Source organism: Oncorhynchus nerka, linkage group LG18 (assembly GCF_034236695.1).
Source record: "Oncorhynchus nerka isolate Pitt River linkage group LG18, Oner_Uvic_2.0, whole genome shotgun sequence".
NCBI lineage: Eukaryota > Metazoa > Chordata > Actinopteri > Salmoniformes > Salmonidae > Oncorhynchus > Oncorhynchus nerka.
In genome coordinates this window covers 37,830,769-37,842,832 of record NC_088413.1, presented here as the reverse complement: position 1 = coordinate 37,842,832, position 12,064 = coordinate 37,830,769, and the positions used below count along the sequence as shown (strand labels likewise).

Here is a 12,064-nt window from a genome sequence, read left to right as displayed (position 1 = left end):
TGGTCATGTGCAGGTAGAGATACTGGTGTGCAAAAGAGCAAAAAAGTACATAAAATGAAAACAGTATGGGGGTGAGGTAGGTAAATTGGGTGGGCTATTTACCAATGGACTATGTACAGCTGCAGCGATCGGTTAGCTGCTCAGATATCAGATGTTTAAAGTTGGTGGGGGAGATAAAAGTCTCCAACTTCAGCGATTTTTGCAATTCGTTCCAGTCACAGGCAGCAGAGAACTAGAAGGAAAGGCGGCCAAATGAGGTGTTGGCTTTAGGGATGATCAGTGAGATACACCTGCTGGAGTGCGTGCTACGGGTGGGTGTTGCCATCGTGACCAGTGAACTGAGACAAGGCGGAGCTTTACCTAGCATGGACTTGTAGATGACCTGGAGCCAGTGGGTCTGGCGACGAATATGTAGCGAGGGCCAGCCGACTAGAGCATACAGGTCGCAGTGGTGGGTGGTATAAGGTGCTTTAGTAACAAAACGGATGGCACTGTGATAAACTGCATCCAGTTTGCTGAGTAGAGTATTGGAAGCTATTTTGTAGATGACATCGCCGAAGTCGAGGATCGGTAGGATAGTCAGTTTTACTAGGGTAAGTTTGGCGGCGTGAGTGAAGGAAGCTTGTTGCGAAATAGAAAGACGATTCTAAATTTGATTTTGGATTGGAGATGTTTGATATGAGTCTGGAAGGAGAGTTTACAGTCTAGCCAGACACCTAGGTACTTATAGATGTCCACATATTCTAGGTCGGAACCATCCAGGGTGGTGATGCTAGTCGGGCGTGCGGGTGCAGGCAGCGAACGGTTGAAAAGCATGCATTTGGTTTTACTAGCGTTTTAAGAGCAGTTGGAGGCCACGGAAGGAGTGTTGTATGGCATTGAAGCTCGTTTGGAGGTTAGATAGCACAGTGTCCAAGGAAGGGTCAGAAGTACACCGAATGGTGTCGTCTGCGTAGAAGTGGATCAGGGAATCGCCCGCAGCAAGAGCAACATCATTGATATATACAGAGAAAAGAGTCGGCCCGAGAATTGAACCCTGTGGCACCCCCATAGAGACTGCCAGATGACCGGACAACATGCCCTCCGATTTGACACACTGAACTCTGTCTGCAAAGTAGTTGGTGAACCAGGCAAGGCAGTCATTAGAAAAACCGAGGCTACTGAGTCTGTCGATAAGAATATGGTGATTGACAGAGTCGAAAGCCTTGGCCAGGTCGATGAAGACGGCTGCACAGTACTGTCTTTTATCGATGGCGGTTATGATATCGTTTAGTACCTTGAGCGTGGCTGAGGTGCGCCCGTGACCGGCTCGGAAACCAGATTGCACAGCGGAGAAGGTACGGTGGGATTCGAGATGGTCAGTGATCTGTTTGTTGACTTGGCTTTTGAAGACCTTAGATAGGCAGGGCAGGATGGATATAGGTCTGTAACAGTTTGGGTCCAGGGTGTCTCCCCCTTTGAAGAGGGGGGTGACCGCGGCAAATTTCCAGTCCTTGGGGATCTCAGACGATATGAAAGAGAGGTTGAACATGCTGGTAATAGGGGTTGCGACATTGGCGGCGGATAGTTTCAGAAATAGAGGGTCCAGATTGTCAAGCCCAGCTTATTTGTACGGGTCCAGGTTTTGCAGCTCTTTCAGAACATCTGCTATCTGGGTTTGGGTAAAGGAGAAGCTGGGGAGGCTTGGGCGAGTAGCTGCGGGGGGGCGGAGCTGTTGGCCGAGGTTGGAGTAGCCAGGAGGAAGGCATGGCCAGCCATTGAGAAATGCTTGTTGAAGTTTTAGATTATCATGGATTTATCGGTGGTGACCGTGTTACCTAGCCTCAGTGCAGTGGGCAGCTAGGAGGAGGTGCTCTTGTTCTCCATGGACTTTACAGTTTCCCAGAACTTTTTGGAGTTAGAGCTACAGGATGCAAATTTCTGCTTGAAAAAGCTGGCCTTTGCTTTCCTGACTGACTGTGTGTATTGGTTCCTGACTTCCCTGAACAATTGCATATCGCGGGGACTATTCGATGCTATTGCAGTCCGCCACAGGATGTTTTGTGCTGGTCGAGGGCAGTCAGGTCTGGAGTGAACCAGGGGCTATATCTGTTCTTAGTTCTGCATTTTTTGAACGGACCATGCTTATCTAAGATGGTGAGGAAGTTACTTTTAAAGAATGACCAGGCATCCTCAACTGACGGGATGAGGTCAATGTCCTTCCAGGATACCCGGGCCAGGTCGATTAGAAAGGCCTGCTCGCAGAAGTGTTTTAGGGAGCGTTTGACAGTGATTAGGGGTGGTCGTTTGACTAAAGGACCCATAGCGGATACAGGCAATGAGGCACTGATCGCTGAGATCCTTATTGAAGATAGCGGAGGTGTATTTGGAGGGCCAGTTGGTCAGGATAACGTCTATGAGGGTGCCCTTGTTTACAGATTTAGGGTTGTACCTGGTGGGTTCCTTGATGATTTGTGTGAGATTGAGGGCATCTAGCTTAGATTGTAGGACTGCCGGGGTGTTAAACATATCCCAGTTTAGGTCACCTAGCAGAACAAACTCTGAAGCTAGATAGGGGGCGATCAATTCACAAATGGTGTCCAGGGCACAGCTGGGAGCTGAGGGGGGTTGGCAGCAGGCGGCAACAGTGAGAGACTTATTTCTGGAGAGATTCATTTTTAAAACTAGAAGTCCGAACTGTTTGGGTATGGACCTGGAAAGTATGACATTACTTTGCAGGCTATCTCTGCAGTAGACTGCAACTCCTCCCCCTTTGGCAGTTCTATCTTGACGGAAAATGTTATAGTTGGGTATGGAAATATCAGCATTTTTGGTGGCCTTCCTAAGCCAGGATTCAGACACAGCAAGGACATCAGGGTTGGCAGAGTGTGCTAAAGCAGTGAGTAAAACAAACTTAGGGAGGAGGCTTCTGATGTTGACATGCATGAAACCAAGGCTTTTCGATCACAGAAGTCAACAAATGAGGGTGCCTGGGGACATGCAGGGCCTGGGTTTACCTCCACATCACCCGCGGAACAGAGGAGGAGTAGGATGAGGGTGCGGCTAAAGCCTATCAAAACTGGTCGCCTAGAGCGTTGGGGACAAAGAATAAAAGGAGCAGGTTTCTGGGCGTGGTAGAATATATTCAGGGCATAATGCGCAGACAGGGGTATGGTGGGGTGTGGGTACAGCGGAGGTAAGCCCAGGCACTGGGTGATGATAAGAGAGGTTGCATCTCTGGACATGCTGGTTGTAATGGTTGAGGTCACCGCATGTGTGGGAGGTGGGACTAAGGAGGTGTCAGAGGTATGAAGAGTGGAACTAGGGGCTCCATTGTAAACTAAAACAATGATAACTAACCTGAACAACAGTATACAAGGCATATTGACATTTGAGAGAGACATACAGCGAGGCATAAACTAATCACAGGTGTTGATTGGGAGAGCTAGCTAAAACAACAGGTGAGACAACAACAGCTAATCAGCTAACACAACAACAGCAGGTAAAATGGTGATGACTAGGCAGAGAGGGTCGGATTAACTACACACAGAGCCTGAGTTTGCGGCTGGGGCCGACAGATAAAAAATAAATAAACAATTAGTTATCTAACGATACAGGACACCCCGGGATCTCAGCTGGACTCACCTTCTCGCTCCATGCCCAAAGCCCTATGCCAAGGAACGCCACTCCAAGTAACTGTGAACAGACAAGTATTTTTGATATGAGTTATTAATATAAAACTAAAGACATGCTCTCTGGCTTATCGACTGAGTTGTGGTTAAGGGAAATTATTCCACCATTAAATCAACCATCAAGATATGAGAAATGTACTGAATGTTGTTGAGGTTAACGTCAACCAATTATTTCTCAAATGTAGGAGGATTCGTGCAATTTTCCAGACAGGAATTTAGAACTGCCATAACTCTATGGAGTGGGACTAAAATGCTAAATTGTGTAACCCTGAAATAATGTGAACAAAAATATTAAAGAACAACAGCCTCCTGCATTTCCATCAATGCATACTACCAACACCCCTAAAAGCTATTGATGAGGGAAAACAGATCTTAGACCAGGCTCGACTAGGCCTGGACTAGTTCTGGACTAAAGAACACTCTAAGGGCCAGTTTCCTTGATACAGATTAAGCCTAGTGCTGGACTAAAAACCATGTTCAAATTGAGATTGTCCATTGAAAATTATTCTTAGTCAAAGAGGCATATATTCAGGAAACTGGCCCAGAATCTCCAAATAGAAAGCGCTTTTTAGTCCAGGACTATGCTTAATTGTGTCTGGTGATATCAATGGATATATCAATGGATCTACATCCTTACAGCAAAGTCAAACATAAATGAATTAATATAGGGCACATCCATCTGTAACAAATAGATTTGCCTCACAGTGTATTAGAGTGCCGTAGTGTACGTTTAACCTGTAGTTCACATCATCTGTCAGGTTATGCTGTACAAGATGTGAGGATCTACAGTACATGAAAATAAATAATTAGCCCAAAATGATTTGTATTATTTTTGAAAAGACAAGGATTCCGTCAGTAGTCTACTGAATGTAGAATCTAACCTATCAATCAGCACGGCAACATCTTACAATGGCAACAAATGGTAGGCACTGTGTCAACAGATATCACAGACTATACTGTACGACTCAAACAATCAATCCGATGTATAATGGTTCACTTCAGAAGACATAGTCGAAACACGTCGCATGCACCATATCTGCATTTGCTTTCTGGTCTTTTTGGAGTGTATTGATGGTAAAAATGATATAACGTGTTACAACGTCAATACATTTGTATTTACATGTATACTCTTATCTATTTTAGATATACTGTAGATGTAATTCATGCCCCCTTATCCTTTAGTGCCACTCAACCTATTGTCACTTGGCAATCATGAATTTTGGCTCCCACATTACATTGTCCCTTAGGATAGATTTGAATAGAATAGATACACTATTGTCCATTTCATAAGAAACTGAAATGTGTATACTGTATATCTCAACCTGCCCCCATATACTGTATATATACACACATGTTGAGAGGTGCAGTGTCAGCCACAGAGCTGGAGAGCAGTTTAAGTGTAAATGCCTTGCTCAGATGCACAAATGCAGTTGATAGTACCTGCCAGTATACTTCCAGTTCAGTTGCCACTTTTTTGCTTGAACCAGCAATATTCCAGTTACTGGTCCATCTAGGCAACCTGCCGCCATGGTAGGAAGGCACAATGAAATTACCGTAGAGAAAAATATGAATATGATAGAGTATTGTGACAGTAGACTACTTAGGCTACAACTTGAGTAATTACATGTTAACATTACATTTGAAATGTTGCATGTTGCAAACATGTACGTTGAAAATATTGCGCTGTAGCCGACCTACACTCACCTGCCAGTTTATTAGGTACACCCATCTAGTACTGGGTTGGACCCCCGTTGCCTCCAGATCAGCCAGAATTCTTCCGGGCATGGATTCTACAAGTCGGAAACATTCCACAGAGATGTTGGTGCGTGCTGACACGATGGCATCATGCAGTTGCTGCAGATTGGACAGCGGTACACCACCACCACTAGCCTGTGCCGTTGACACCAGGCAGGATGGGTCCATGGAATCATGCTACTTACACCAAATCCTGACTCTGCCATCAGCATGACGCAACAGAAACCACGACTCATAGGACCATGCAATGTTTTTCCCACTCCTCAATTGTCCAGTGTTGGTGATGGCGTGCCCACTGGACTCGCTTCTTTTTGTTTTTAGCTGATAGGAGTGGAGCCCCGGTGTGGTCGTCTGCTGCAATAGCCCATCCGTGACAAGGATCGAAGAGTGCGTTCCGAGATGCCGTTCTGCACACCACTGTTGTACTGCACTGTTATTTGTCTGTTTGTGGCCCGCCGGTTAGTTTGCAGTCTCCTTCAACTTCTCTCATCAACAAGCTGTTTTTGCGCACAGGACTGCCGCTGACTGGATGTTTTTCGTTTGTCGCTGCATTCTCAGTGAACCCTAGACACTGTTGTGCGCGAAAAGCCCAGGAGGACAGCCGTTTCTTAAATACTGGATCCAGAGCTCCTGGCATTGACATACCACTCTCAAAGTTGCTTGTTCTGCCCATTCTAATGTTCAATCCAACAGTAACTGAATGCCTCGATACCCGTCTGCCTGCTTTATATAGCAAGCCACGGCCACTTGACTCACTGTCTGTAGGAGCAATCCATTTTCATGAACGGGGTGATGTACCTAATAAACTGGCCGGTGAGTGTATATCTACTCTAGGCCATAATTTCATATAGGCCCCAATGACGTATGGCTATAGGGTTCAGTGGAGAATGCAATTCATTTTCACAGATTTGGAGGCAAGGCCTCGGTTCATGCATTCTACAGCCTACTGACAATTGATTAGATGTACGGCCAGAAGGAAACATTGTATCTGATAAAGTCCTTATTTTTCTCAATAGCCTGCATGTTGACATAATTGTCATGGACAGTGATGTTGCCAATTTTCTCACTACCAAATAAGGGATCAAATGTGGCGTGCCAGTGCACGGTGCCACGGCGGTGTGGGTATGTTGTGTGAATGAATATACAGTGTATATCATATTCTTATTCAATTGTTAAGGCAAAGCATTTTTATATTCCATTTACTCAATAGCTTTACTAAAACTGTATCATTATGTAAACTCATGTGAATAAACCTCCAAATAAATTATCAAAGAAATCACAATTTGGACCTTTACAGCTATTTTTTTTTTTACTATTCAAATGCAAAACAGGAAGAAAGGGCATGAGTCACTCACCAAGTTTACTTTTCCTATGGATATTTGTTGCTGCTCTTGACTGATTCAAGCAGTCCTTTGTCTCTTTGCATAGCCAGAGAGAAGTCATGACATGACAAGTCACAGTTCACAGATGTTTGAAGTTCATTTTTGATCAGCTCTGTGCTGCATCTGTTTCTTGAGTCAGACCATTTAATGGTCATCAGAGAAAAAATCCTCTCTACAAAGGCATTTGAGTCTGGCACACTGAGGACAAATGAGACAATCCTGAACATGTTGATCAAGTTGGCTTCCCCTAGGTTTTGGAAAACTGCCACCCACTTCTCACTGGTGGATGTTCTGGTATCCTGTCTGTCTTTCTGTATTTCCTCCCAGCTAGCACACAACTCTTCAGAGTTGGTCCATACTGACTGTCTCTGTCATTTTGAGGGCAACCACCACCTGCTCCAGGTCAGTGAAGGAGAGCTCCTCATAGAGGACGATTGGTTTCAGTTTCACCATTACATATTCTGGTGAGAAATCAAACCACTTGTCAATGTATGTAATGACAGTGTCATAGAACTTCCTGTTGATGCTTGGACCTTTGTGCTGACAGTTGTTTGTCCATCAGCTGCTTGGTCTGTGATCCAAAAAAACAAAACTGTCCTGTTTCCGCTGAAGCATCTTCATTTTGAACTTTTAGACTTCCTCGTAAACATCTGATGCAGAGCGTTGATTCCTCCAGCTTTTTTATGAGTTGGTCAAAAACACACCCCACGTTGTGGAGAAAGCACAGATAAATCTCAGCAGCGTCATACTCATATTGCCAGCACCGATATTGCTAGCACCTTTAGCTAGCGTGGCCTTCTTGTGCATTTCTGTGGATGCATACTGAGTTAGGTCATTCTCCCCTCCATGGCCAATTGAGAATACAAGACGGAATAACGCGGGCTAAACCCACCTCTTTTTTGCTTCCCATTGTTTGTTGTAGCTGCAGCTTTTATTTTTTGCAGGTTTATCCATATTTCCTTGATATGCCACATCGACCGAACAACAACAGACCTTACTTTGCAGGAATTGCCGCGTTTACGCTATACTGTGATTGGATGAATATAGGACAAACCAATTTCGCCCAGTATAAACGACATCCCGGCTAATACGAGACAGTTGGCAACCCTAATTCATTGTTATATGATGTAAACTGCTATAGCTTGCATTTCATTTAAGGAATGCCATGAGCAGTAGGACCTACAGATTTAATGACCAAAAAAATATCAGTATGACGTAATCACATATGGATACTTATAATGACAACGAGCAGCAGGGGGAAAGCTGTCTGTATAGGTCCGGACCCCGCGTTTGTCAAAATAAACCATAATTCTACTATTTCAGTTCAACATTGCTGCACCTACCATCGATTCGGCTATTATTGGAGTCCCGTACGTTAGTCTCCTGATAAAGCCCCTATTCAACGTTAATAACGGTCGACCAATAACCTAATGTGCACTGCATTCAGATTTCAATTCGTTCAATTATCTTATTTATTGCATCCCTTGATGTAAGACATAAAAAACATTAATAACACAAATTCCTTGCCCATTTGCCCCCATATATGAAACGCAGGCCAAGGTTAAAAAGCATTTCAATATGATGTAGGCTAGTCTACAAAGCCATTATAGACACTGAAAACGTGATTTAGCACACTTACTTACCCAAAATATTATATTGAATCCAAATATGAAATATTTGATACAGCAACTGACTTCATGAGCCTTGAAATGCTTTCCGGACATCATTTGGTTCGTATTTACAAATGTCGCCCACCAGAATAGGGTTAAATCATATCCAATCTGGTTTGATTTCGACAGATCGTTTCGTAAAACCCACAGTTAACGGTTCTGACAATTGTTCAACATCTTGCTTCCTCTTTGACATGCGTAGAGTCACAAACTATCTGCTTCAAAACAAATACAGAAGGTCGTATCCTAAATATATGTTTCCACCATACAGTATATAAACCGGACCAAATTAAAACCTTTCGTTATTCGAGTCTAGCCCATGATCTAGACATGGCTGTTATTTGATAGACGTGTCCGCCGACCAACGAGAGTTTTTCCTGTCATGACTAGGACGGACTTCCTGCAACACTATATACACTATATATATATATATATATATATATATATATACACTGGGAAAATCGAATTCCTTTTTCTCGAGCTCCGACTTTCCGACCTGAAATTCACTGAGGTCATGAGTTTACCTCGTATTTTCCCGAGTTCCCAGTTATTTTGAACAAGACAATAGATCTATAACAAATATGTTTATTACTAACCCAAGATAGATCACAGCCTGTCGTTTCCAGTGGGAACAAATTAGTCATTGTTGGCAGAACAATTAGGAGGGGGGCAGAGCCAAGCACCATCTAGCGAGATCCTATTGGCGCGTTCTAGCAGGTATTTGCATATTTACGTAAGAGAACGCTTACTCTGTGAAGTGCGCGTGTGCAAAACTAGATTCGCCCTAGCACTCCTAATCAACGCTTCTTTTTTCCCCTTTTTCCTGGACTAAATTAGTTTAATTGTTTAGAAACTATGTAATCTGGACAATTGTCAAATTGTTGTTTGGGGACGTGTGTGAGCGTGTGAATGGGGGGAAGTGTAAATTTATGTCCGGATTTTATCCCCAGATTTTGTGTTAAACGCTATACAACAAAGCTTTCTTAGTGTCCTACAAGCTTTCTCTGCCCTTAACCTTGTTCTGAACACCTCCAATGTGGTTTGGTAAGAAGAATGCCCTCTCACCATGGGTTACTACCTCCTGAGGGTTTAGAGCTTGAGGTAGTCACCTCATACAAGTATTTGAGAGTATGGCTAGATAGTATACTGTCCTTCTTTCAGCACATATCAAAGCTGCAGACTAAAGTTAAATCTAGACTTGGTTTCCTTTATCGTAATCGCTCCTCTTTCACCCCAGCTGCCAAACTAACCCTGATTCAGATGACCATCCTACCCATGCTAGATTACGGAGACATAATTTATAGATCGGCAGGTAAATGTGCTCTCGAGCAGCTAGATGTTCTTTATCATTCAGCCATCAGATTTGCTACCACTGCACATCACTGCACTATACTCCTCTGTAAACTGGTCATCTCTATATATCCATCGCAAGACTCGCTGGCTGATGCTTATTTATAAAACCCGCTTAGGCCTCACTCCCCCTATCTGAGATATCTACTTCAGCCGTCATCCTTCACATACAACACCCGTTCTGCCAGTCCCCAAAGCACACACATCCTTGGGAGTAGTCTTTTCAGTTCGCTGCAGCTAGCGACTGGAACGAGCTGCAACAAACACTCAAACTGGACAGTTTTCTCTCAATCTCTTCATTCAAAGACTCAATCATAGACGCTCTACTTACTTAGAAAGATGGAGATGGCTGCCGTTTTATGAGCTCTTAACCAACCATGCTATTTTGTTAGTTTTTTCACATTTTTTAAAACTTATTTTCTACATCATATTGCTGCTACCTTCTCTTATGACCGAAAAGATCTTCTGGAAATCAGAACAGTGATTACTCACCTTGAACTGGACGAATAATTTTTGTTTAATGAAATTCAGACACCCGAACGGGCCCCCATCCCCATCATTCACAGGAGAAAAAGAAGTAAGTGGTGTCGCTGAAAGAAATAGGGGGGGCCTTGTGAGGATCTGCGGATGAGGGGCTAATCTGATGATTTTATTATTACTGAGTATGTGTGGGATGTTCCACCATTATAAATGCTGTGAATAACATGCGTAAACTAATGCCCATGTGCTCTCCATTAGAAATGCCTGTAGCATCATCCTCACCAAATCCTGCTGCTGAGGATGAACCACTGTCTACAGACCCTGCTGTCTGGCCTTCAGTATTGACTGATAGAATTCGGACACAACTAGTTTGCAGAGGACCAAGTGAGGCACACCAAACTTTGTTTTCCTAAGGAATGAGAGTGATGGAGGAAGTTGCCACCACCAGTATTTCAGGAAGACATTGGTGAGTGGTTGGTGTATTCTGAAAGAAATAACAGCCTCTTTTCTAAGAAGGAATTTAGCAAATCAGGACTGACAGACTGGTAACATGCAAGTTCTTTGCTGACTTCACACGACAGCATGAAAACATGGAAAGAACTGGCAATGAGGATCAAAAAAGGGAAAACAATTTATGAGCATGAGATGGCACTTATGGAGACTGAGAGGATAAGATGGAGAGAAGTGTTGACACGTCTGACAGCTATTGTGCAGTCTCTGGCACTAAGGGGACACACAGAAACACTGTACTCTCCATCAAATGGAAATTTCCTAAAAAATGCTGAACTGATGGCACAATTTGATCCAGTCATGAAAGAGCACCAGAAACTGTGTCCAAAAAGGGACCTGGAGTCACACCACCAGCTACCTCGGCCACCAAATACAGAATGAACTCATTGATTTGTTGAGCAGCAAGGTCATTTCAAGATGATGAATAACATCAAGCTGGCAAAATGTTTCTCAATTATTCTAGATTGCACCTCAGATGTCAGCCACACAGTTGTCAGTTGTGATTAGAATGACAATTTAGCATTAATACTGGAGTGAAATATGTGCAGATGATGATGTGCAAGCAGAGATACTAAGTAATAATATGGGGATGAGGTAGTCAGGTGTGCTATTAACAGATTGGCTGTGTACAAGTACAGTGATCGGAAAGCCAACTTCGGCGGAAGTCGTGACAACCTGACTTGCCATCGAAGACCATTGTCACATCTGCTCTGGCTACGCCCTCTGGTGTTCGTCCGGTGTCTTCTTAAGCTGCAGTTCTCCCCCTGTACACTCTCTCTCTCCCTCTCTGTTTAATTGTGTGATTGGAGACAGGTGTGCTGGAGTCAGAGCAGATCCCTATCAGCTGCAACTCCTTCCATAAATCAAGAACTCTACAAATACTCATTCCTGCCACTTCCACTCTGCCAGATAGTAATCTCTGCTCAGTCAGTTATTATCCTAGCCTTTTGGTCATTACCAAGCTCCTGTTGCTCTGCTGTGCTTGTTTCCCTGCCTCACACCATTTTGTCCTCTCATTGCAGTTACCGCTTTGTCTCTGGCTCCTGTACCACCCTACCACCTTGCTCTGGATTTCACTCACCACCACCACCTTGGATTCCCCTCAGGACAGATTTACCTTGTTCAACTCAGTCAACTCTAACCTCACTCTAGCCTTTGGGTTTTTCTGCAACTCATCTGAGCTACCCCGGTTCTGCACTCCATATCTCTCTGTGTACAATAAACATTTCTGGTTCATTCATCCCTG

The 12,064-nt window shown here is 43.9% G+C and overlaps 1 protein-coding gene across 1 annotated transcript in view; it reads right to left on the bottom strand.

Moving 5' to 3' along the window:
- The window catches only part of LOC115145818 (tetraspanin-5-like), a 35,508-nt gene extending 26,668 nt beyond the window's left edge, over window positions 1-8,840 (bottom strand). Inside the window, exons 1-2 of the mRNA XM_029687362.2 lie at window positions 8,452-8,840; window positions 3,625-3,675 (exon numbers count right to left, since the gene is read on the bottom strand). Coding sequence (XP_029543222.1) covers window positions 3,625-3,675; window positions 8,452-8,535 — 135 coding nt within the window. The 5' untranslated portion in view covers window positions 8,536-8,840. The remainder of the gene's footprint in view (window positions 1-3,624; window positions 3,676-8,451) is intronic.
- Between the last annotated feature and the right edge of the window lie 3,224 nt (window positions 8,841-12,064).